The 26,419-nt window shown below is 36.7% G+C and overlaps 1 protein-coding gene across 1 annotated transcript in view; it reads left to right on the forward strand.

Annotated features, from left to right (window-relative positions):
* SYNE1 (spectrin repeat containing nuclear envelope protein 1) overlaps nt 1–26,419 on the forward strand; it is a 452,863-nt gene that overhangs the window by 119,416 nt on the left and 307,028 nt on the right. The window contains exons 11-17 of the mRNA XM_087425127.1: nt 2,669–2,776; nt 5,713–5,850; nt 7,061–7,225; nt 17,614–17,726; nt 18,273–18,441; nt 23,852–23,948; nt 24,682–24,884. Of these exons, the coding sequence (XP_087281253.1) occupies nt 2,669–2,776; nt 5,713–5,850; nt 7,061–7,225; nt 17,614–17,726; nt 18,273–18,441; nt 23,852–23,948; nt 24,682–24,884 (993 nt within the window). The remainder of the gene's footprint in view (nt 1–2,668; nt 2,777–5,712; nt 5,851–7,060; nt 7,226–17,613; nt 17,727–18,272; nt 18,442–23,851; nt 23,949–24,681; nt 24,885–26,419) is intronic.

Below are 26,419 nucleotides of genomic sequence, written 5' to 3' on the forward strand. Positions count from 1 at the left end.
GAATAAAAAATCAGAAGTAACTAATTTCATATCAAATGTTAAATTAATTTTTATTTCATGCTTCGTGAAGCATGAGTTTATGTACATGTAAACGTGCTACAAAACATATAAATGTGCCTATGTGTATGTTTGAGTGAAAGAAAATGAAAAAGAGAAAGAAAGTGAAAGAGAGAGAGAGAGAAAGAGAAAGAATAGTGAGGATGCTGACTGTTCAGCTGCCTGGAATTTAGGGGGTCCTCTATAGGCAAATAGACCCCCAGTCTTTGAATGCACGTGAAAGTTACCAATTGAAGAAAAGCCACTGGACTAAATGGGTTCTGGGGGTCTAAATATTGTTTTGTACTTCATTTTCCTTTCAAAAAGGAGAATGTCGAGTGTAGAAGCAGCTACATTCTTCTTACGTTATCGCAATTTGCTTGACTAGAAAAGTCATCTACTAAATGGACTCATAAAGTAATTTTTAAGACCATGATTATTTTCTGTCAGATGACTTTGTGAAATAATATCAATTGGTGAGAAACAGGTAATGACACACCTGTCCTTGGAGGTTCACAGCGATGTCTCATGCTCCCTGAGGTCATGTAGTGGTGACATTGACCTCTGATGTCTTCGGGGTAGACCGTGAGCATTTTGTTCCTCTGAGCTCATGAGAATGTGTCGTTAGTGCTTTTATGGGTGTGAAAGTCAACCAGTAATAAAACGTGTGCCTTGATCATGTTCACATGTTCATTCAGAAGAGAACATCGTGAGAAGAGCTGAAGATTTGGAGTCTTGGGCTCCTGTTCCATTTCTTTCTTTAATTAACTATGTTACCAATCAATCATTTATTCCACAATTATATATTGAGTAGTGCTGGGTGCCAGACACTGTGTTAGGCTGGAAGAAAAGATACATGAGGGGTTTGTAATATGGGGGAAAAAGAGACAATTAAGTGCAGAATACAATATAGTGCAATATAGGTGAATATTTGAGCTCAGGTTGTCACAGGATCATAGACAAGTGTTCTCAAAATGTGGTCCCCAGACCAGCAACATCAGATTCACCTAGAAACTTGTTAGAAATACTAATTCTCAGCCTGCACCCCAGATATGCTGAGCCAGAAAGCCTGAGGGTGGTTGGTGCCCAGTAATCTGTGCTTTCACAAGCCTTCTGGGTGATTCTAGTGCACCCTGAAGTTGGAGAACCACTGGTATAGAAGAGAGACCCCTAACCCAGTCTTCTGGGTCAGAAAAAGCCTTCTAGAGAAGATTGTGTCTGAGCTGATCTCTGAAGAAGGCATTATCCAGGGGAAAATGTTCCAGGGTTGCCTTTGCAAGACCAGCAAGTGAGGGAGAGCATATGCATCCGGACAGCATCGTGTGCCAATCTCTGTACTAGATGTGTTACACAGATTATCCCGAATTCTCCCCCAAACCATGGAAAGGGTGTGTGGGGACTGCTTGCATGATGGTACAACAGTAGAGAGGTTAAAATGCCCAAAGTCACAGAGCTAATACATGCCAGAGTCAGAATTTGGAACCACCTTCACCTGCCTCTGGCTAGCACTCTTTCTACCCTGCCACTTCACCTGTCAACAGACAGTCATTTCATCTGTGTCACAGGGCTGTGGGCATCAAGTGAGATGCTGTAGTTGAAAGCTATTTGAAAATGCCAAAAAAATTCATATTAAATATGTTTATGATTACTTTGGCATTCTTACCAGATAAATCTTGATGAAAAATTAGGATATTTTCGCTAAATCAATTCTAGAATCGTTCTTATTATTTGTGGAAACAAGTATGTAAATCTCCAATTTTTTTTCATTTTTGAGATGTGATTGATAGCATGGAGACTTTCATTCAACAGATAATTTGATTAATATCTGATAGGTGTCATTTTGCCAGGGTCTAGGAATACCATATTGAACAAGATAAATATTTTCAGTTCATGTGGAGTTTATGTTATAATACTGAATGATCTTTTTTATTTTGCTGAGTAAGATTCACCCTGAGCTAACGTCTGTTGTCAATCTTCCTCTTTTTGCTTGAGGAACATTTGCCCTGAGCTAACATCTGTCCCAAGCTTCCTCTGTTTTGTATATGGGTCGCCACCACAGCACGGCTGCCGAAGAGTGGTGTGTGTCTGCACCCGGGAACCGAACCCCAGGCCACCGAAGAGAAGCATGCCTAACTTAGCCACTAGGCTACGGGGGCCAGCCCCTGAATAGTCTTTGTAAATAATCATTTACACAAGTGGTCCTGTGTTACTGTGACTGTAACTCCTTGAATTCAGTCAAAATTAATCTCATCCAGAATAGTCCTCTGGGTCACCAATGGCCTTGGATTTAGAAGCTACTGCAGGCCTGTTTCTACTCCCAGTCCAGCAATTGCTCTGAGTATTTTGGTACTTCTGTCATTCCTTCTTGAGCATGTTTTCTTAATTGAACTAATGTTTCTTGAGAAAAAAATGGAGGTAGATAATTTCAGTATTCAGCAAGATAATTAAGATATTTTTCTAGAATCAGCTTTTCCTTCTTACTCTCCAAATAGGGTAATGGCAGGGAGAGGGAAAATTTTTCAGGGACAATTGAAACTTATTAAATATTAAGTCTATTTGAGAATGAGTCAGTTATTAATTAGAAATAAAATGCACAGTTACTAATAAAATTGTAATGTTTGCTGGTTTCTAGAGAGAAGACAGGCTAATTTTGAAGGAAGCGAAAGTTTGGATAGAACAATTTGAAAGAGATTTGACAAGGGCACAGATGACAGAATCAAATTTGCAGGATAAATATCAGGTAATGTATGGAATAGAGATTTCAATTTTTCAAAAGCTTTTCATGAGTAGGATTTATATATGTCATTTAATCTATGTTTAATCTTTCAAATGAAATTAATGAGAAAAGACTTTAAAGAAATAGTATGCATTATCTTAGGTTTGCTTGTAATTTAATAATTGTATTTCTATGTAAATAGGTAGTTTTATTTTTTAAATTTGATACATTTGTGTGTCATAATATGATAGCCATTGTGGCGATAATTAGTACCTTTATCTCATTAGATAATTATCATTTCTTATTAGTGGTTGGAATAATTAATTTCTAGTTTCTTAGCAAGCCTGATGATGATAATACAATATTGTTGTCTATATTCACTATACTGTGCAGTAGATCTCTAGGACTTATTTACTATTCATTGCAAGTTTATATCCTTAAACAACATCTGTCCTGTCCCCCCACTACTGTCCCCTGATAACCACCATTTTACTCTCTGTTTTTACTAGTTTGGCTTTTTTAGATTCCACATATAGGTGACATCATGCAGTATTTGTCTTTCTCTGTCTGACATCTCATTTAGCATAATGTCCTCAAGGTTCATCCGTGTTGTCACAAATGGCAGGATGTCCTTCTTTCTCATGGCTGAATAATATTCCATTGCGTGTACTGTATCAAGATACAATGTATCTTTATCCATTCATCCATTAATGAGCGCTTAGGTTGTTTCCATATCTTGGCTATTGTGAATAATGTTGCAATAAACATGAGAGTACATACGTCTCTTCAATATCCTGTTTTCGTTTCCTCTGGGTGAAGTTGGTAGTTTTAAACTGTACATGTCCACACTGTCTATTAAGCTTTGAAGCTTCATGACTTTTTCCAGAACTCAGAGTCTTGTAGACGGCCCAGAACACAAACATCTAGTCATTGTTTTTGTGGACTTAACGGTCTTGTAAATGTCACATAACAAAAAATTCCACCAAAAAATGACTTCAGTGCCAAATTGAAAATTACTAGAGAATAAGCTGAATTTAATAAAAGATCTCAACATGAATATTTGAAGTGGGCCCATTAATGGGATCAGTTTCTACCGTGACCTGCCTGGTGTAACACGACTGCACTCAGGTTGAGGCCAGGGATATTGTTGTTGTTGTCATTTCCTCCAGTCTCATCACACTGTCATTAATTGGATTTCTGCTTCCAATTTCCACTTCCAAGACACAAAGTCTTATAACAGGCTTTCCCATGAAATTGTGATTTATTCTATGCAGCATTGACATTTCCCCCTATTTAAAATAGCATTGCATTTTGGTGGCAAAATGATAATATATTCAAGTCAACATTATATTTCACTCATTTTGCTACAAAAAAAAGGGTACAATGATGTGAGAGATTCAACATGGCAGACAATAAAAGATTTAACTATTGCATTAGTGTGTGATTTTATATAATCATATATATAAATCATGCCTGAATTTAGATGGATGCTGCCACCAATATTATATTTGATGATCTTGGCAAAGCAATCAATATGTGCTTATAGGTATGTACTTTTTGCTTTGAAACTCAATGTACTCTTTTTTTCCTAAAAATACAATTTTATGGAATGAGCTCCATTAGAAAATTTTTAAACTAGTAAATTGAGAATAGAAATGCAAGAACAGAGTGAATATACTTATTTAGTCCATTAGTGAGTTTTGGTTTTGGCATAAATTGTCAAAAAATAAATTGTGAGTGATCAAGTTACCTTTATAGTACGGATGTTATTTTATAAGAGGCAACCAAAGACTAGAAAAGTATAAAACAGAAACACTCCTTTCAAGCCAAAGATGATCATCAGTCTTTAAAAACAGGGTTAGAGACCATCTGAAATCTGAATATAGGGAGCATTTTCTTTTGTCTGTGGGTTTATTATGTCCTCAGCATTTTCCATCAGTTTCTATTTATCAATCAATAGTGCATTTTCCATGCATAGAATTCTGTGGAATAAAATTGAAGATTGCTTTTATGTTTTGGTATTTTTTAATTACATTAAGTTAGAGGGGATGGAAAATAACTGTAGTGAAATATTTATTTATTCACCACCTCCCTCCAGTGTTCTTCATGTGAATTTACATGTTTATTTACTCTATAACATAGAAATTCTTTTAGATGTGTTATCTATTAGATTCTGCAGGGGCATTCTCATGTTCTTTAACCTAACTGCCCATTTTAGTGGTATTTTCAATTCGTGTTTGGACTTGGAGTCATATTTTAGGACGTTAATTTAATATAAAATGCAGAACTTTAATTAAAAGACTACTTTCTTAGGTTAGTTTTAGACTCACAGTGAAGACTACATATTACAAGTTTATGTTAACCATACTGTGACAAAAGACATAGTATAATACTTAATATTTAAACGCCATAAAATTAAAGCAAAGGATTATCATGTAAATGGGATCCCTTAAGTAAACCTCGTTATACAGATTTACTTAAACACAAATTTAGATATTTTTAATTCGGTATTATTTTGATATGTGAAATTTCTATTTATACATTGGTACTTTGAGGTAAAGCAATTATTTTTATTATTAGCGTAGATTTATACTCCTGTTTACTATTATTTCCTGATGAGCATGGACTGGCACGCAGATGAAATGAGAAATCCTAGGCTTTCCTCTACTACTTGTCTTCTGGGCTTCTTAGGGTAATAATAATAGTGCGTGTCTATATGGCAGGGTTATGGAGAAAGCCAGAGGAGATAATGGGTAGAAAGGACTTAGCATGGGGCCAGGCTCATTGTCAGGATTTCATGAATGGTAGCTGCTATTAGTATCATGACTGTCATTATTAGTATCAACAACACATATTGAATGTTATCCAAATATAAAGAATTGTTTTTTAGGAAATGTGGTTTCCTTTGCTTCTGCTTTTTTTGACTCATTGCCATATTGTTGCTGTTTGTCCTCTTTTAGTCATTTAAGCACTTCAGAGTTCAATATGAAATGAAAAGGAAACAGATTGAACATTTAATACAACCAATACATAGAGATGGTAAATTGTCACTTGACCAAGCACTGGTAAAACAGTCCTGGGATAGAGTGTCCTCCAGGGTAAGTTCTGCCCCCTGATGAATTTCACTAGGGCTTACATGATTTAGTCAAGAATATTTTCCATTATCTTTTTCCATGCAGTGACATTGCATTGGGTCCTTCTGCCTCTGTCTGAGGTCGGAAAGGACCTGTGGGAGAATCTTTGCCCTCTTGTCAAGTTTTCCTTTAAGTTAGTGGCAGTGCTTGGCAAACAACTCTTTTCGTGCCTTGCCTGCCCTACATGTAATATCACCTTTGACCAGATGATAGATTGAAATCCTGAAAGACCATCTGCGTCAATTCTCACTTTATACAATTTAATTCTGGGTTGTTTAGAAGAGGTGACTCTCCCCAAAACGGAGCCCCAACAGCTTCTCCACATTTCATAACCAGATTTCATCAACAGTTAATAATCTTCCTATATCCACATTCATTTTTATATTCTTTAAGCATATTTTCTTATCCAGTCTTTCATGAACCTAAAGGAAAACTGCTCAGTAACTTTCATATTAATATTTTGCAAACTCAAAGACCAAGATTTAAAGACCCCTGAAACTTCTATCGCTAATGAGAATATTTGCCTTGTACTTAGCCTATTTTCTTTATTTTGATAATCTGTTTTTTTCCCATAAACTCTATCAAAGAGTAGGTTAGTTTTGAAACACCTCAACCCATCCACCTGGCATTCCCAGGAAATGGTGCTTGAGAATTGGGTAAAGTGGAAGAAATGGAAAGATGGTTAGAGAATCATATTATTATAGGAGAATCCTGAATACTTGTCTTCCTCCAGAGATGTCTAGATGTCCCTGATTTTTCTGGGCCTGTTCTCATCCTGTGGAAGGTTTTTAAGGATACACATCTGCTGGTATATAACTACTGCATCCTTGAACATGTCAACAAACCCATCCCTTCCCTTTCAGAAAAAGCCAAACTAAAAATTAGTGGATTCTTTATGGTATTCCCATAATAAGAAAATTGGTTAAGCTCCCAATAATACCTTCCATGTCTAAGATATATTGTAAATTTCCTCAAAATTCGCTTGGAACTGTAATTTCCTCCCCATCCTCAAAGCATCAGATTCAGAACATAGATATCTACTTACTTGATATTTATTAAATTAACCTGAAATCCTTAACTTAAAACCTTATGTAGGCCCTAAAATCATTTAGGCTAATTTTAAGAATTGTCTTCTGTATTAGAGATATTCTATTTTTCTACTTTTGTATTTCAGCTCTTCGATTGGCATATTCAGCTTGATAAGTCTCTTCCTGCACCTCTGGGCACCATAGGGGCCTGGTTATACAGAGCAGAGGTGGCTCTGAGAGAGGAAATAACCATTCAGCAGGTCCATGAGGAAACGGCCAACACAATACAACGGAAACGTGAGCAACACAAGGTAAAAATTCTGGCTGGGAAAACTTCCAGCATAACAGTCCTCACGTGATCTGGAGATGTGGCCTGTTTAGAACTTGCACTGACACGGGCCTCCAAGGCATCCATGCACATCGATTCAGAGATGTCACACCTTCTTAGAAGTTCTCTAATCTGCACTTCTCTTTCCTATACTTCTTATTGACAGTGGCAGTAGATTTATTTCTTAAGGCATTTTCCAATAACTCCATGATATTTTTTAATCTGCAGTTATTTTTGTTATTTCTGTTGCTATATGTTATTTTTCAAAAGATAATCCAAGATAATATTCATTTACATAATAATGTGATGAGCCATTGGCTCCAGACCTCACCCCTGCCTCCATTCTCAAAAGAAGGCAGGCCAAGTTCTATGTCCTGGGGGAAAGTGGTGGAATTAGGCTTTGATGACCTCTTAGTCATTTGCTACACTTTTCAGCTTACTGCATGGTCCACTGTATGTGCTATAAGTTCTAATATACTTTCTCTTTGTGTTATGTGATAGTACAAACCTAACTGAAAATGCTGTTTTTCATTAACATCACATTAACGCAATCCTACATTTTGTGCAATTGAATTTGTGTACTCCATTTGCTCTGTCGTGGTGGGGTTCAGTGCATATATGGAAAACAAACTGAGAAGCAAGAGATTTCTACTTTTGATCACATGGGCAATTTATAGCTCATATGTATTCTCTGCCAAATTATTGATATTCTTCAAACTACTCCAAGGAAAGAGATTGTTGTATATTCTAGACTGGATTATAAGGCAAATTCATGACAGATTTTGTTTCATGCCCCCCGGGACCTTAGTTTTGAAACTAGAGGTATAGAAATATAGAGGTGTCATCTCATGCCATTTCAGCCCCTGGCCCTTTCAGCTCAACTGATACAACCCCAGAGCAGGTCATCAAACAAGACGGACACAAGATTTTGTGATCCTAGACAATCAGTCAGAGTCCCTCCTCCATTTATTCTTGGCCCTTCCTCAGTTACAATCAGTACCTTCAGATACTTTTTGTTTTGCTGATTATGTCTTGGCCTCTCCCCTCTCTACCACCATCAACACACACAAACACACACACGGAACTCCCTAGAATCTGCCTCTCAGATGAGAGCATGGCTTTGGAATTTGCTCCATCTTTAGAGATATACACACATAAAATCCAGGCCTGCTTGTCTATACCTTAGTTCATTGAAGATGGAGGAAGCTATAAGGGAGCCAGAGTTCAGGCTCATAAGAGATCAGGTCACAGGAATTCTTCTAGGGTTGAGCCAGGTTAAGGCTTTTCAGAGGCATAGAAGAGCCTGGCCATATCCATTTTGAGATTCCCAGTATATTAAAACTAAGGAAAAATGCTAAAACAGGATTACACAAATACCACTTTAACAAATTAGCAATTCAGCATAAATACCATCTAATAATTTTTCTTCATGTAAAACGTAACAACTGAAACAATTTTAACTGATGTGAATATTTCATATAAAAGAAGTCACCTTAGGGTTTTAAATCAGATGTAGAATGTATATCGATTGTGGGTTAGATGTGTTAATTCAGCAAATATACACCTACTATGTGCCCGTTTTCTGCACTGGGGAAACTGATGAAGGTGCCTCCAAATCTAGAGGAAGAGATGGGATTAGGCCTTGATGACCTCTTAGTCATTTGTGACTTATTTTTTGTGAGAAAGATCAGCCCTGAGCTAACATCCGATGCCAATCCTCCTCTTTTTGCTGAGGAAGATTGGCCCTGGGCTAACATCCGTGCCCATCTTCCTCTACTTTGTATGGGATGCCACCATGTCATGGCTGGACAAGTGGTGCATCGGTGCGTGCACGGGTCCAAACCCGCGAACCCTGGGCCGCCAAAGCGGAGGGCGCGCACTTAACTGCTGCACCACCGGGCCAGCCCCCATTTGTGACGTTTTTAAGCTTACTGCATTGCATGGTCAGTTGTGCAGTCGTGTTTGAGAAACAGCGTGTGTTGTTTGTTTATTTAACAGAGTTAAGTCTGATTCAAATGCACCACCATAGAGAAAATGTCCTACAATTTAATTGTGCTACTTACTAGATAATCATAGATTTAGCAGAAATAATAATTCATGGCAACTCTAGGAAGCATCAGCCCCTGATGGGGCATGAATTTTAAGTTGGACAGTGTGCATGCTGTCAGCGTATGTCTCAGTGAATATATGATTTCAGGCCCTTCATGACCCTTCTGGCTCCCTTGAGAGAGAGAGACCTTGTGCCAACCGCTAGTTGTGTAGCCAGAATCATCTCTGCCAAAGTGTAGTAAACAACCATAAAAACCGGAAATGGAGTGGAGCCCCTAAGGAGAGGGAGAGGGCAGGAGTTGGAAAAGATGGTTATCTGAGACTGAAAACCAGAAAGGACTAGACTAAAGAGAAAGTTGGGGAATGCAATAAAGAGACAACAGAAAGCAAAGGCAGGTAGGGAATAAGACCACGTCCAGGGCAAATCTCCAGAGTGATCATTTTACTCAGGTAGGAACTTTTACTAGGCCTGAGCATGGGTACTTAAAATAGTAGAGTCATAGAAGAATGTAACTGTCAATTATAAAATCAATTCTCATTCATTCAAAATATATTGATTAGGTTCCTATAATAAGCTAAGCCAGCGATGGTGGTCTAGCGGTTAAGATCCAGCACACTCACCGCCATGGCCCAGGTTCATTTCCTGGTCAGAAACAACACCACCCATCTGTCAGTTGTCACACTGTGAGGACTGCATGTTGCTGTGATGCTGAAAGCTATGCCACGGGTATTTCAAACACCAGCAGGGTCACCCATGGTGGACAGGTTTTAGTGGAGCTTCCAGACTAAGACAGACTGGGGCGGAGGGGGGGCCCATGGCTTAGCGGTTAAGTGCGTGCGCTCCGCTGCTGGCGGCCCAGGTTCAGATCTGGGCGCGCACCAACGCACTGCTTCTCCCGCCATGCTGAGGTGGCGTCCCACATACAGCAACTAGAAGGATGTGCAACTATGACATACAACTATCTACTGGGGCTTTGGGGAAGAAAAGAAAAAAAAAGACAGACTAGGAAGAAGGACCTGGCCACCTACTTCTGAAAAAATTGGCCATGAAAACCCTGTGAATAGCAGCAGAGCATTGTCTGATACAGCGCCAGAAGGTGAAAGGATGGCACTAAAAGACCAGGCAAGGCTCTACTCTGCTGTCCACAGCGGGGCTAGGAGTCAGAATCAACTGGACAGCACTAACAACAAATAATAAGCTAAGCTTTGATGATGTGAGGCATTTGAATCATGGTTAAGATAACTAAAATTCTAATAACTAAAATTATAGGTTTTCTCATAGCAGGAAAATCAGCCCGTGAATTTGGTATCACTACTCTGGTCTAGTATATTGGGCCCACTGGAAAACACAATAAATTGAAAAAGCACAATATAGGACTCATCAATATGTGAGCAAAAATGTTTGAGAATATTATCTTCCCATCCCAGTTTAAAAGTAATTATGGCTTTTGCCATGAAAACTTATATATGCTATCAAGTTCTAGAATTCTTAGGTTTCTGCATTCTTCACATCTTTTTTTGTTACACCACATGACAGTTGTTCACTACTTAATACATAATCAGTGTTTGAAAATTGAATTCAGATAATTTTTAAAATACATTTTTCAAGGAGTTCACTTTATGAATGGTTCTACCAAAGTTTTTAATTTTTTAAATTAATTTGCATGTATGTAGGAACATATTTATTCTGAAAAGCAAGGTTCATGTCTATTATCTCTTCTTTTTCCAAATACCCAAATGATCAGTTATTTAGAAAGCTATCAACAATACCTGTAGCTAACTATAATTGAGTAGTTAGCCATGTTTCAGTTTTAAGTAGTTAATTTTGCTAAGCACTTGACATGTGGGATATGAGATAGGTATTATTATCCTCGTTTTTCAGGTGAGTTAACTTTAGGCAGGGAGCGGTTAAGTGCCTCGCCCAAGATCACATAGCTGATAATCCAGGTTGTTTTAAGCACTAAGCTTAAAATGTGCCCACAAAGCTATTGCATATAATACATGTAGAATGATTAAACTTATTAGTCTTTGTTAGTAGTGTTGCTTTGGCAAATTAAGGCTTTCAGTCTTAAGGAATCGTGTGAATAACCATCACACCTTCCATCTACTGCCCATCCTTACTGCGGTTAGGAACCCTACCAAGAAAGGTTGTGAACCTTTCTTGAGGATTTTATTTCTTAGATGACAGTGCATGCCACAATTCTTGATAACTTCAGTAACCCATCAATGATCCTCCCAATATCCTGGCCTCTCAGTTTCTTGACCTCCTGTCTCCCAGTGTTCCCATCCTACTCTCTACCTCAGCCCCTCACTGCATAGATGTAGTCTAGAACTTGTCATCACCACAATCTCTTTCTCAAGCATCTCTCTCTCCAACCAGACTCTCCCCAACTCCAAGTCTTCATCTCCTCTGTGCCCTATAATTTGTTGATCCTATTGATTGCCTCTTTACTGCCTCTCATCCTCTTCATGTCATCACTTCCCTTTGTATTCTGCTTAAATTCAATGCTCGGTCATTAAAAGTCACCCCTTGTATACACTCTAATCGTCTTGCCCAGGTCTCACTTTGTCCTACTCTCCTGATTAAAACACAACCCTGGTTAAAGCCAACTCTCTGCCTAGTTCCTGCCCACGCACATGCAGCTGACTGTAGCTGGAGAAAAACACACACCCAGGCACGATGACTAACCCAAGTGGGCTCTTGATGCTCCCTGGCACTCCAAAGGCATTTTCTGACTCCATTCCCTCTCCATTTCGGGGACAATTTTTTTATACTTTGTCTCCTCAAACCTTCCACACTTCCTCCCCCAACCTTACTCTTAGCTGATGATACTGCTTCCTATTTCTCTGAGAAAATAGAAGCAATCAAAAAAGAATTTCCGCCAGCTCCCACGACCACATCAACCCACCTACATGCATCTGTGCCCGAATACTCCGTCTTCACTTCTGTTACTATGGATGAACCATCTGTGCTCTGAGACAAGGCCAACCCTCCACATGTGCACTAGATCCCACCCTCCCTGCTCTTCTCCAAGAAATAAGTCCTGTATTTCTTGCCTTTATTTTTTCTCTCTCTGCTAGATTTTTCTCATCCACAGAAAGTATGCTATTATTTCTCTCATCTTAAAAAAATCTCTTCTTAATCCTGCTTTCCCTTCTAGCTACTGTCCATTTTTCCTCCTTCCATTTACAGCAAAGCTCTTTGAAAGAGTTGTCTAAGCTCTCATTTTGGTTTCAAAATTCTCTCCTCCCTTTCTTTCTAGAATGCATTCCAATCGGGTTTTCTCTTGCCGTGCCATGCATGTCAGGTTCACAAGGGTTCTCCTTGTTCCTCATTCAACAGCCAATTCTCAATCCTCATCCTACCTCACCTATCAGAAGCATTTTACATAATTATTTCTTCATCTTTGAAATGCTTTCTTCATTTGGTTTCCTAGTTTTCTTTCTCCTCCTCTGGCTGTGCCTTTCTAGTCTTTCCATAAATATTTATTGAGTACTTTCTATATGTAAAGCAGTGTTCTAGGTATTTGTGATACACCCATAGGCAAAACAGACAAAAATTCCTAGACTTATGTAACTTGCTTTCTAGTGGGTGGAGGCATATAAGAAATAATAAGCATAGTAAATAAATTAATTTTATATTAGGTTAGAAGGTAAAAAGACAGGGAATATTAGGTAATGTTACAATTTTAAGTAGGGTAGTCAATGACACCTCAATGAAAAGATGACATCAAACAGGCAAGCAAATTCCCACCTCCAGACCTTTGCCCTTGCTATCCTTCTGGAATGTTCTCTCTTCTTGACCTGAAACATTCTCCCACTGATATTCCCATTAGGTTCTTCCTCATCTCCTTTGGGCCTTTACTGAAAGATCACCTCTTAGTTAACCTTTTCTTAGGTCCTTTGAAATTACAACTCTCTTTCCCCTTTCCCTGTTCGATTTTTCTCTGTAACATTTATCTTCACATCAACTCTTATTTTAATTATTTATCTTTTTTATTGCTTGATTTCCTGCAGGGCAAGGATTAGTGTTTGTTTGTTTGTTTGTTTTTGTATTCCAAGCCTCTAAAATGGTTTTAGAAATATTCAGGCTTTCAATATTGCTACTTGGTACGTTCGAGGAACTTGTGCCTTTGACTAAGTTTTCAAAAGTATTGACATAAAATTGTTAAAAATATTCTCTTATATATTTTAGTAATCTTTTCTGTGCCTGAGTTTAATCCTCTATTTTTTCCCAATACTGTTTCTTTGTACATTCTCGCTTCCCTTAATTGCACTTTTGGCATTGTTGATGTTCTCTGTCATATTCTAACCATCTTTTCCCACGTACTTTCTTGCCAGAGCAATGACAGTATCACTCTTAATATTATCATTCTGATGGCAATGTGGGAATAGACTGGGTTATGGATAGAGAGTGGGAGCCAGGGAACCATTTCAATAATCCCAGTAGAATGTCTTGAGCCAGGGTGGTAGTTGTAGAGGTGGTGAGAAGTGGTCGGATTCTGAATATATTTTGAATGCAGAGCAAAGAGAATTTTCAGCATTAGATATTGACTGTGAAGGAAGGCGGGTCATACACGACATGGTGATTTTTGGACTGAGCAACTGGAAAAATGGAGTTTTCATCGATTAAAATGCAAAGACAATGAAGTAGATGTGAGAGGAAAGATCAGGAGTTTAGTTTGGGGCGTGCTAAGTATGAGACTTTTTCACATCCAAGTGGACATGTGGTCTAGGCAGTAGGAGATGAGACAAGAGCTCAGGAGAGAGGTGTAGAATGGAGATGCATATTCAGAATCCTTGGCATATAGAGGGATGTTTAAAGCTCTGAGATGAGAGGAATGAAATAAGGAAGTGTGAAAAGAGAAGAGAAAAGGATCAAGAACTGAGCCCTGAGGGAGTCCAATATTAAGAGATCAAAGAGTAGAAGATGAACCAGCCAAAAATATGAGAAAGAGCAGTCAATGAGATAGGAGGGACTCCAGCTACTATGTTGTCTTAGAAGCCAAAGGAACCAGTGTAGAAGGAGAGGAAATTTTCAGTAGAATGGCCACAGCAATCCTTTTCCAGTGCGGCTCAGTTCATTTCACCCCTCTGCTCAAAACTCCCCACTGGCTTCCGTCTACTCAAAGTAGACCAAAAATTCTTACAAAGGCCCATGAGGCCCACAGATCTGCATCCCTCTCCCTCCTCTTCCTTCCCTCTCCTCCAACCTGCTATCCTGATTGTTCCCTTTGTTCCATCTCAGTCACTGAGAGAGCTATGTCCATGTCTCCCATAGCCACGTGGATTTGTCAGTTTCCCCCCACAGATCTATCAGTTTTTGCTTTATATAGTTTGAGGCTTACTAGGTACATTCAAGTTCAGAGTTAGTGTATCTTTTAGTAAATTAAAAGTTTCACCATTAAGCAATTAATAACTTGTAATGATGTCTGTTCTGAAATTGATTTTGTCTGATATTAATACACTTATACCAGCTTTCCTTTATTAGTACTTGCTTGGCATGTTATTTTCCATTCTATTAATTTCAGCCTATCCATGATCTTAATGTTTAGGTGTATCTTTTGTAAAAAGCAGATGGCTCTGTTTTATTTGTCTGATCTGATGATCTCTGCCTTCTAACTAGTGAATTTATATTCCATTCACATTTATTTGTAATTATTGATAGACTTGAATTTGTTTCTACCATCTGACTCTTTGCTTTCTATTTGTACTACTTTTCTTTTTTTCTACTTTCTTGCTATTTATAAGTGGATGGAGGGGTTTGTGTTTGTTTGTTCATTTGCTTGCTTGTTTTTCTTGTTCTGTGGTTTTTGCTCTACTCGTTTGAAAGTTATAAACTCTAGCTGTGTAGTGTGATTGCCCATGAAATTATGCCACAGATCCTTAACAAAATTGAAAGTTAATCAATATCTTGACCTCCTCTTAATCAGTTTAAACAATAACACTTTAACCAGATTGTTCTCTTTCTAACTTACAAGCTATTGTTATCAAGTATTAAATGACTTACATTTTTCTAACACTATAAATTTGTTATTTTTGCTGATTCTGCCTCATGGTGGCCTGTTTCCTGTGTTTGGTGATCTTTGCCTTCCTCCTTTTGTATTTGCATTTACTACCAACCAGGCCCACATCAGCCCTCTTTGGGGGTTCTGGCTAAATGTAGGAGTCTCAGTTTCAGTGTTCTCACCTTATTCAGTTTCCAAGACTCAATCTCCTGCAGCAATGGTATAGATATTTGCCTGGGACAATCAGCTTTTTTTTTTTTTTTTTGTGAGGAAGATCAGCCCTGAGCCAACATCCATGCCAATCCTCCTCTTTTTGCTGAGGAAGACCGGCCCTGAGCTAACATCTATTGCCAATCCTCCTCCTTTTTTTCCATTTTTCTCCCCAAAGCCCCAGTAGATAGTTGTATGTCGTAGTTGCACATCCTGCTAGTTGCTGTATGTGGGACGCCACCTCAGCATGGTTGGAGAAGCAGTGCGTCGGTGCACGCCCGGGATCTGAACCCCGGGCAGCCAGAAGCAGAGCATGTGCACTTAACCGCTAAGCCACGGGGCCGGCCCTAATCAGCTTTTTTAATTTGTTTTTGCTCACAGATCTGTGGTTCAGTTTTGGGTCATGTTTTACTGAGAATAGGAGACCTATAATATTTCACTTACTTCCTAGGAACCCACCAGTGAGTTATAATCACATACTATGCCCATCATTAGCTGTTTTATAGTGAGACAGCCTTTCAGAGGACCCAGTGACGTCACACCAGCTATAGTTCTTTTATCATACATTTGAAAATGTTTTTGTTTGTTTTGATATCTTGTCAAGATTTTTTCAATGAACTAGATACTGAAAACTACAATAGGGAAAGCTTCTTAGAAGGCAACTGGACATTTGGGTATTCCAGTACGGCCACAGACCCCCACCCATACATTAACATATAGTCACACAACAAATTAGAGTTGGGTATGGTGGTGGCTCTTAGTTTGCCCTGTAGTCACTTGGGGGGGTCTCAGCCAAGATCGTAAGCCATAGAAATGTGTCTGGATGTTATAAAGACAGTGATTAAAATACTCATAGCCAGTAGCTGCTCTAGAACAGTCCTCCATCCTCTGGATCAGCTGGGCAACAGTGATTGTGAATATCTGTGGAGTTACCTACAGACTCCAAGCAGGTCAAAATATGATAATAGCAAAATATGTCAGAATAGAAATGGTTTGGCCCTGGATTTTTCAATAATGTAAAAATTAAAGTCCCCAAAATTAAAAGAAAATTTCACTTATGTGAAAAACACGTGTGGCTTTAATATTTTAATTTATATATGAAAGCCTTCATTTGTTCCCTTCCATAAAGTGTCTTTCTTATGGTTTTAAGCTGTTTTTTGCTCCTATTTTCTCCAATCAATCCACTAAATCTTGGTGGGAGGGAAACAATATTGATTTTAATGCATCATTCTGGTGGGCTAATGTCTTACTTTTTAGTGAGCGTCAAATTGTTGAGTATTTATTCTGCTAATGAGAAACTAATCTCTAAAAAATATGGCATGAATCTCCTTTCACCTCTCTCTTTCTTTGCTTCTGTGTGAGAAATTGGCTAGGAATTGTGAAATACATGCAAGTCTTTAAATAAGTCGGTTGACACGAAAAACATAAAACAAGGGAGATTCAGATTCATCTAAATTGCTCAAGCTTGTGGATTTCTATACAATCTACAAAGAATATTTATAAACATCCTGTCTGATCTTCTCACTGTGATATATGAGACATTCCCTGGGCTTGTTTGAAATCCTCAACCCTAAGAGTGTTTTCATAATATGTTGTAATCTAATTGACTTACTTTAGATGGCAAGCAAATCTCACTTTATGATAGCTTGCATGCATTCAGAATAAAATAACAGTAGAGAGTCTAATATTTTTTACCATTAAAGAGTTAAATTAGTTGTGCTTAGTTTTAAGCTTTTAAAAACCAACATATCCAAAATCAAGGAAGGAGAAAAATACTAACAAATTATTGTTTATAGCAGTAACTACATTTTCCTTTGGACTATGTGCCTTTAAAATGTCTGAATGCATTACTGTGCAAGTGTCATGTGTGTTTAAAAGATGCCATAATTATTAGATACTGCTCTAGCACAGGGCCTGATAGACAAGAACCTGGGGGCTCCTGTACAAGGTAAAAGCCTATATGGGCACGGAGCTACATGTGGATGTGGCAGCAGGAAGAAATTGTTGAATACATTGACTCATCGGTGCAAGCTGAAAATTATGCTTCTTAGCCTCCTGTGAACATGTTTCTTACATTTTTTATTTTTTTAAAATTGTATCCTAGGATCTGCTTCAAAACACAGATGCCCACAAAAGAGCATTCCATGAAATCTACCGGACCAGGTCTGTTAATGGGATCCCAGTGCCTCCTGATCAATTAGAGGACATGGCCGAGAGGTAAGAGAATGTCTGCTTTAAATGAAGTCTCTTTTTAAAATGCTTGGTGGATGCTTTTTCCATCTCTTTTCTCTTCAGTGAATTGATTTTTTTCTTTTTACAGAGATGCTTACATTTGGTACATAAAAATTGGGCTCCCATAACATATGCTAAGAATGCCAACGTTCTAATATATTATCAATTGAAAAAGAGTAAACCTGAATATACCCACAGCCTGGAAATCACAGAAATGGTTTTTACAGAGGCTGTATTTCTGTTCAGTGCCGTGAGGAACATTATGTAATATTGCAAAAACAGCTTATAAAAGAAACAGATGAGAGATGTGTTGGCAGAGGAAAGAACTAAATCACAGACTTCCATCAATCATGATTTACCTTTAAACTCAGAGCTAGAAAAGCAGTCAGATCTCCAGATAGTGATTGATCAGCCAGAGTTTAGAAGACCCTGTTCCTGCATTATATTTAACACTGAGGTGTAACAGGTTAAGTAAGCACGGTTCTGTTACTATTAGTTACATTCTGTAAATTCTCGGTGTTTTATTTCTAGGTTTCATTTCGTTTCCTCCACATCAGAGCTACACTTAATGAAAATGGAATTTCTAGAATTAAAGTACCGTCTGCTCTCACTGCTGGTTCTTGCAGAGTCAAAGCTGAAATCTTGGATCATCAAGTATGGGAGGAGAGAGTCAGTGGAGTTGCTTCTGCAAAACTACATCGTAAGTCTCCCTGGTACTTTGATAGAGAAATCAGAGGACACAGAGATTTATCATTCAATAATTTCCAGTTTATTTGATGCTGTTATTTGAATCTTGAATTTAAACATGAAAGTACCAGTGTGTTAAGTGGGTTCATATAAGTTTGTGAGCTTTTCACAACAATCTGAAATATACACATCTATTCTTTGGAAGTACAGAAAGATTTTACTGCATTAATTATACTGAACCATGGTAACTGGCTTTATTGTTTAAAAAAAAAGTTTTTGCATTGAATACCCAAGACTTTGATTGTGAGCTCATCATTGAAACTGCATTAAAATACTTAAAGATTATCTTCACTGAAACTGCATTAAAATACTTAAAGATTACCTTCATGTCCCTAAAATCCAGTCATGAGTAGTTTGGAACAATTCTCGATTGTCCACATGGGGACTATCTATTTTTTTAAATTAGTTCCAGCATGTCTTTTTTATGCTCATTCCCTGTGCTTTATTGCTTCGTGTGTGTACCCAGGAAAAGTAAAATTTTGTCTATGAATCTCTGTACCCACTTAAATTTTAAAGATTATCTTGTATTTTGGGCTATCAGTATAGCTAATGCTATGTCTTTAGACAATGATGGCCCTGCATTAATGAGACAATTAAGTTGTTCTGCAACTTGCAGTTTCCACTTACATGTAATTAGAGAATTATAATTATTAAAGACAGTTTATTTCTCTTAGCTAAATATGCCCCCCCAATTTATGAGCAATACAAGTTTGCTTGTGAAGTTAATATTAATATGGGATCTCAGTCCTGTACTGTTCCATTTATGTTTAATCACAAATTCTAAATGATAAATTAGTAAATTTAAAATATAAGCGCATTTCTAATCTCTGTGACTGGTGTGACTGAATACCTACTGAAATCATATCTTTACTAAAGCATCCTAGAACCATAATATATTTTGCTACATTTTAATTTCATTTTCTAAGTGATGAATGAACAACATGCATTTGAAAACAAAAAGATTTAACAAGTTTACAGTAAAATCTTCCTCTGGGTTTATTACAATTATCTCAGAAACATTTGTCAAAAAAAGTGAAATCTGTTATATGTTCCCTTATTCATTTTTAATTATTTTGTAAAGTAATGAAAAACCAATTTTCTAAATTCAAGCAATTACATTGGTCCTTTAAATATTAAATACAGAAATGCATTTATATTTTCAGGTTTAGTCCTGTCAAATGATACACTTCGAGCTCAGTAGGTAATTATGCAGATCCATCTTTGTTCTAGCTATTTAAGGACAGCCAATTAGACTGAAATGCCTAATGGGACTGTTCCACCAGGTTAATGTTCCAACACAATGATATTAGTAAGTCTCTTTGAACTTCTCAAATAAAGGATAAGTAAGTAGAGAGTTGTTATTAATGATTAAAAAAATCAGTACGTTCTGCCTACTCCATAAAGTAAAGAGAAGTTCACTAACTGCTGGTTTTAAACTGCTTTGTAACTCTCAAAATTATTTGTAGAATTGTTACTCTACAAATATAGCACATTTAAATGAACATTTTCTAATATTCTTATCCTCTGGTGAAAAATACCTATTTATCGCTCATGCTTCTTTTCTAACAAAGGTTTAAAGTATTTTTTTGTTTAATAGTTTTAATAGCAGTGCGATATTGAGTGTTTTCCATGTGCCAAATGTTTTCCATGTGTCATCTTCCATCCCAATGATGACCCTATGGGCTGGGCGTTTTCACATGGTTTCATGACGAAATGGAGCCCTTGAACGCTTAAGTCACACGCTCCAAGTGGCACAGTTGGTAAGAAGTAAGAGTCAGGATTTGAATCCACATCTTTCCGAATCCAAAGCCCTTGTGCCTCTATCTAACAAAATTAGCTGTGAAAAAAAGATTTTTTTTTAACTTAAAAGAACAAATCATTAAAATCATCTCTTCTAGCTTGGTGAACGAAAGACTGTAGCTCACATAAATATGAGTTCCATTTAATGTTTGTCCATATTTAACAATATTTTATACTTACATACAGTAGCCAGATAGTTGCTATTATTCATATTATAGGCAGTGTGGTATTGGGGCAGGGTGGGGTGAGGTGGCGGAGATTATTGAAGCGTGGCCGCCAGTCACATAGAAATATGCTGAGTCATGGGTCAACTACTCACTACTCATGTGACTTTATAAATAACTTAATTTCTAGAATGCTTAGTCTTTCTCAAGTTTTTAATAATAATAATAATAATAGAATAATAGGGATTTTTCTAAGGAACAAAGACAGACATATATTGTTTTCCTTCTCTCTCTCACCACATAGAGCCTCTCTTATCCTTTTGGAGTTTGTGGGAAAATCACTCTTTAGAACAGACTATTTCAAAGAGCAAGAAGACTTTCAAGTAAAATCATGTCAGTTTCTTAAATGTAATCTTTTCCTTGGTTTCTAAAAAAAATTATTGTAATGAGCCATATGTTGCTACATATCTAATAACAAAAGTAATATTCAGGATGTAAAGTTCCATAATTATCTTTTCCTTAGTCTAAATTTTCAATTCAGTCTTATTCATCTGCCAAAAAAAAAAAAAAGATACATTTTTTTAAGGCTTAGAGAATGTGCTTCCTAACCTCTTATATGAGGTGCTCAGGTATGCAGCTGCTAAATATTTAAGGAATTCTTGGAAAATACTTCACACGAGCTTGTTGATTAATTTAGTCCACATGCTACTGGTGAGAGGTTACATACTGTAATGTAAATCAGAAGATAATTGCTTTAGTTCTTGCTGTCAGAATTGTTCTTGACATAACCATGTTAGTTAACCAACGCTTCAATTTTACTATAGAAGAAATAGGATAACATTTCACTCTTTCACATAAAAGAAAAGAAGAGCTCTTGGAATTGTGGACTATGTGAATGCAACTTAAGTAATGTGAACATTTATTTTATTATCTGTAATTATTTTATTAATGTCGGTAGGCAATCTGATGAAACCACTCCTCAAGGTTGATGTTTAAAATCTTAAATTACCTGGTTTGACTCCCTTTGAGTGAAATTGATGAGCTTTTTATTTATTATATCTATATTTATCTTATGAGAGTACAAATTTAGTCTCTTCCCCTATTACTTTGAATTTAGTGGCGTAAAGAAGTATCTTATTTTTCTTGAAGTGCTATCAACTTTAAAAGTCCCCCGACTAACATGGCTTGTTTGTTGAACTTGATATCCAAATGTAAGCCTTATTTTGAAAGAAATAAACCAATCCTGTCATTATTATTTTAAATATACACTTGTGTTTACTTTTGCATTGCTCTGGGAGACTGTCTAGATAACTCATAGTTAAAAGGAGATTTAGCAATTCTGCTAAAGTGATTCTAATAGACAACATAATTCTTGTTACTAAATGGATTTACTCTATACTCAGGCAAAAAAGGCCAAAATAAATGAAAGAATTAAAAATTAAAATAACAAATCAGGTATCTTCCTTCAAAAATTAATTGCCTAAGCTTCCTAATAGGAAAGCTCAAAAATACTTTAATGGAGGCTGGCCCAGTGGTGTGGTAGTTAAGTTTGTGCACTCCACTTTGGTGGCCCACGGTTCACGGGTTTGGAGCCCAGGCGAGGACCTATACACCGTTCATCAAGCCATGCTGTGGCAGCATCCCACATATGAAATAGAGGCAGATTGGCATAAATGTTAGCTCAGGGACAATCTTCCTCACACACACAAAAATATATGTATACTTGAATGAATCCTTACAACATTCTTAAAACATCTTTTTTCCCCAGGGACCAAAAATGAAACCGGAAATAAACTTTTCTCTCTTGTTCATTTTTAGTTAATTTATAAACGACTCTAGCAAAAGCGTATTTAGTCTTTCTTTCCAGTACAGACACTATTTCCCATTTCTTTGACACTCAGAACAATTGTTTTCCCCTTAGCTTCTTGAAATTTGTGCCAAAACTACATGGAGACTATTTTTTAAATTTTGCCAAATATATTTATCTCTTCAGTTTCCTACAGTGTCTTGCACATTAAGTGTAATTTTATTTTTTTGATCAAATCATGATTTACTTGTTTGGTTAAATTATTCAAAATGTACATAACAGTAAATTATTCTTTCCCAATGTGGGAACAGGGAGAGGTTAAAGGAGTAAGACATAAGGCTAAATAATGACTTAACCAGACTACTATTGTCTTACTTTATTCTCAAACAAAAATAACACAGCATATTAAAGTTATTGAATAAAATATTCATCATGGAACCTCTCATTCTTGGTAACTCACAGCTTTCTCTGTTCACCGTATCCCTGAAGAATAGTTAATATATAAGTAAAATGTTTTATAAACATAAAATGATAGGAAGTGTATTATGTACATAATGTTTCTGAGTGTTATCTTGAAATATGATAAATATTTATCATTAAAATCTAGGGATGTCTATGAAATTGCTGTATGAATGAATAGTTTTGCATCTGCACACAAGCATTTTGCATCTCCCTATTAAGCATTCAATCGGCATACTATACAGGACGTCAGCTGGTTTTTGAAGGCTAATTTTGCAATTTATACTAGTGACACTTATCAAGTATTTTAGTGGGTTCAAATCATAGGAATTAATTATGCTGTTAAAAGAAATTAAAGAGCCTTTGGTGCTATGTTGTTACCTATAATTGCATTAATTTTCTACTTCAGAGGAGTAGGAATAGTCTTTGAAACAGGAGCTATTTCATATTTCCTAGAATTAACAAATAATAAAACTCGCCTAAGGATTTTTTGTGTTCTCAATTTTATAGTATCCATTTGCTGATAGTGATTCTATCACATATGTAAATACATATGGATATAGATATAGACATGTCTTATCTGTCATTTTTGTACTAAGAGAAATTTGAGACCACAGGTAGCGTGGATGGAATATGTTATTATTTTAAATTTTTCTACATAAACATTTTTATACTTACTTTTTATTTCAAGGAAAATGTGCACTGTGCTATTTATTTATAACCTGAAGTTCCTCAGAACCATCATTCACCAGAGTTAGTGTTCAAAGAGCAACAGAATCCCACAGCTAAAACACAGTGGGACACTAAAATGTTCTTCCAAATTTAGTGCTTTCTAAATGTTAGCCTCAGCTTCTCTGGAGAAACTTCTGTCTTCTAAAAACAAACCCTTGGATGGAGAAGAAATAGAATATTTTCTCAATCTCATGCTGAGTTAGAATTAAAAGTGTGGAGTCAATTTATATTCTCAGAATAATCAGGTTATTTATAGCAGTTGGATTAGTTTGATATTTTTACGAAGAGTGAGGTTGATAAATTTGGGTAACACAGCCACACATCTATACTGTGGAAAATGGACTGCAGCATTTCTACATAAGCTGGTATTTGCTCTCTTCTAACCATTCCCGCTTTTCTAGTCTTTTATAGAAAATAGCAAGTTCTTTGAGCAATATGAAGTGACATACCAGATCTTGAAACAGACAGCTGAGATGTACGTCAAAGCTGATGGTTCAGGTAAAACACACAACAGAATTCGTTGCAGTGTTGAATGCAGTGGAATTTAGGACCTACAGGTTTCTGTGTGATCAAATCATTTTTTTTTTCTGCAGAATCTTTATGTAACCATGTCATTGGCCTGGAGACCTTCAGTCTCCTTGACTTTGTGCCTAACCTGTATAATCATACTCTATGATTCTGTGTGTGTGTGTTTTCATATCTATGTGTGTGGTCCTCTAAGAAAGAGCAAAATAAGCGGTTATTTTCTAAATTGTGATTTTCTAACCTATTTTCAATTCTGATGATTAAAGGCAAAAAAATGGGCTATCTTGAATATATATAATAAAGTAAATGAAAACTTAAGTTATTGTAGAGACTAGTTTTAAATATGTTTGTTTCAATTTGTAAATATGTCTGTCATACTTAGTGAAAATGCACTATAGGATTTGTGATGGATACTATGTATGTGTTCATCTATTTGAATGCATACAAAATGTGAACAAATACATATGTCGTTTGTTGCATCCCATTTATCAGGAATTTTAAATATATTATCATCTTTAATCTTTATAAATACCTTTGAATAGGATATAACATTCCCAGCATTAGCTGAATGAAATTTTGACATGGCATCTGTTAAATTATAATCTAAAGAAGAATTATAAATGCACACCAGTGTATAGACCCTAGAAAAAGGTATGGTGGACTTAGAATATAAAATAAGGATTATAATTTGTTTTATCTGTTTTAGTGGAAGAAGCTGAGAATGTGATGAAATTCATGAACGAAACCACTGCCCAGTGGAGGAACCTCTCAGTGGAAGTTAGGAGCGTGCGGAGCATGCTGGAGGAAGTCATTGCTAACTGGGATCGATATGGCAATACTGTGGCTAGTCTTCAAGCCTGGCTAGAGGATGCTGAAAAAATGCTAAATCAATCAGAACATGCCAAAAAGGTAAGATTGCTTCTTACAAAAGGAAATGAGCACATGCGCATTTAGAAATGAGACGTTTACAGCACAGTTCTCTAGGGAGTGTTATGTACTTGCAAATGTGGCTCAAGAATCCTAACGTTGCCTGAAAAGTTGCACTTCAGGTTAGTAAATTATTTTAGACCGAGAAATACACTGCTTTATAAAAGTTATGTTAGAGCAGCTCCTTATCTGATCAGTTCAGCGTTGGACTTCTGCTTTCAGAAGAGCAATACAGGGGGGTGGCCAAACACAATGGGCAGCAGAGGGCGCTGTGCTCACAATAAGATCTAGACTTGAAGGGGCATATCTGTGACCCCAGCCTCTGTGGATGTCCTAATTTAAGAGAGGATGAAAATGACTTTGGCTAACATTGTACTGAATCCGTGTGGTGGCATATATACCAGTTGCACAGCTGGGTCCTTACGTTTTTTTCCTTTTTGGATATTCTTTTTGGAATTTCATCAACCGTTAAGTCAAGGGTTTTATTCTGGGCAGGAGTGATATGTTTCTTCCAGTTACAGGTGTGTGTGTGTGTGTGTGTGTGTGCAAGAGTTGCTGTTTCACTTTAATGTCACTTACATTATATCACATGAAATGGACTGATTTCTATATATATATAGTTCTTAATGAGAGGCTGGCATTTTACTGAAAAATCAATTTATATGTAAAAGATGTTAAAATGCCAGGCTCTCATTGAAGTATAGTACATACATTAGAATTACTGCTTACCATCCAAGATTGGGTCATCATTATTGTGTTTCACAAGTAGGTGTATAATTTTTAAAACGTTTTTCCCTTCTGTATTTTATGTAGATTAAATATTCTTATGTAGCTGAGGATGATGATAACTATACACCCATACAGATTTTAGCTTTTCCAGTTAGACTGGCAGTGCCCTAGTATGTGTCATATGTGTTAATTTCATCCGAGGGAATATAACCACCAGAAACAAAGTGTTCTCATCTATTTATGTAGAAAGTCTTCCCACACATGGCTTATGAAAGGGATTTTGAATTATCTTTGGTATCCTTGGTTTTTACTGTGGGGTGTGTGTATATGCACATGCATCCATGCATTTAACTTGAAATCAGGTAGAAACAGCTTCATTGCCAACTGTGTAACCTTAAACAAGTAAGGAAGGATGTTGTTATATTAAGTGTTCCTGGTCCAGCTGTTTAATTTTTAAAAATTTTCCTTTGAGGGTTTATCTCCATGATTGATAATTATCTTGATGTGCTATATTCAGATTTTAAAATCAAAAGTAACAGGTCAAGTGGTTATTTACAATCTTTTTAAGGAAGCTATATATTTCCCTAAAATATTACATCTTTTGTATGACTCTGGCACTGGTATTTACTAGCCTGAAGACTATGTTCAAGTCCTTTACACTCACAGAAATTCAGCTTTTTCATCTGTAGACTAGGAATAACAAAATGGTTATTATGTTTTGTTTTGTCTTCAGTAAAAGATATGGCATAGATGTTCTTATAAAAAGACATTCAGCCTTGTAGTTCATA

The sequence above is a fragment of the Ceratotherium simum genome, chromosome 38 (genome assembly GCF_057802395.1).
Source record: "Ceratotherium simum simum isolate JZ-2026a chromosome 38, ASM5780239v1, whole genome shotgun sequence".
Lineage (NCBI taxonomy): Eukaryota > Metazoa > Chordata > Mammalia > Perissodactyla > Rhinocerotidae > Ceratotherium > Ceratotherium simum.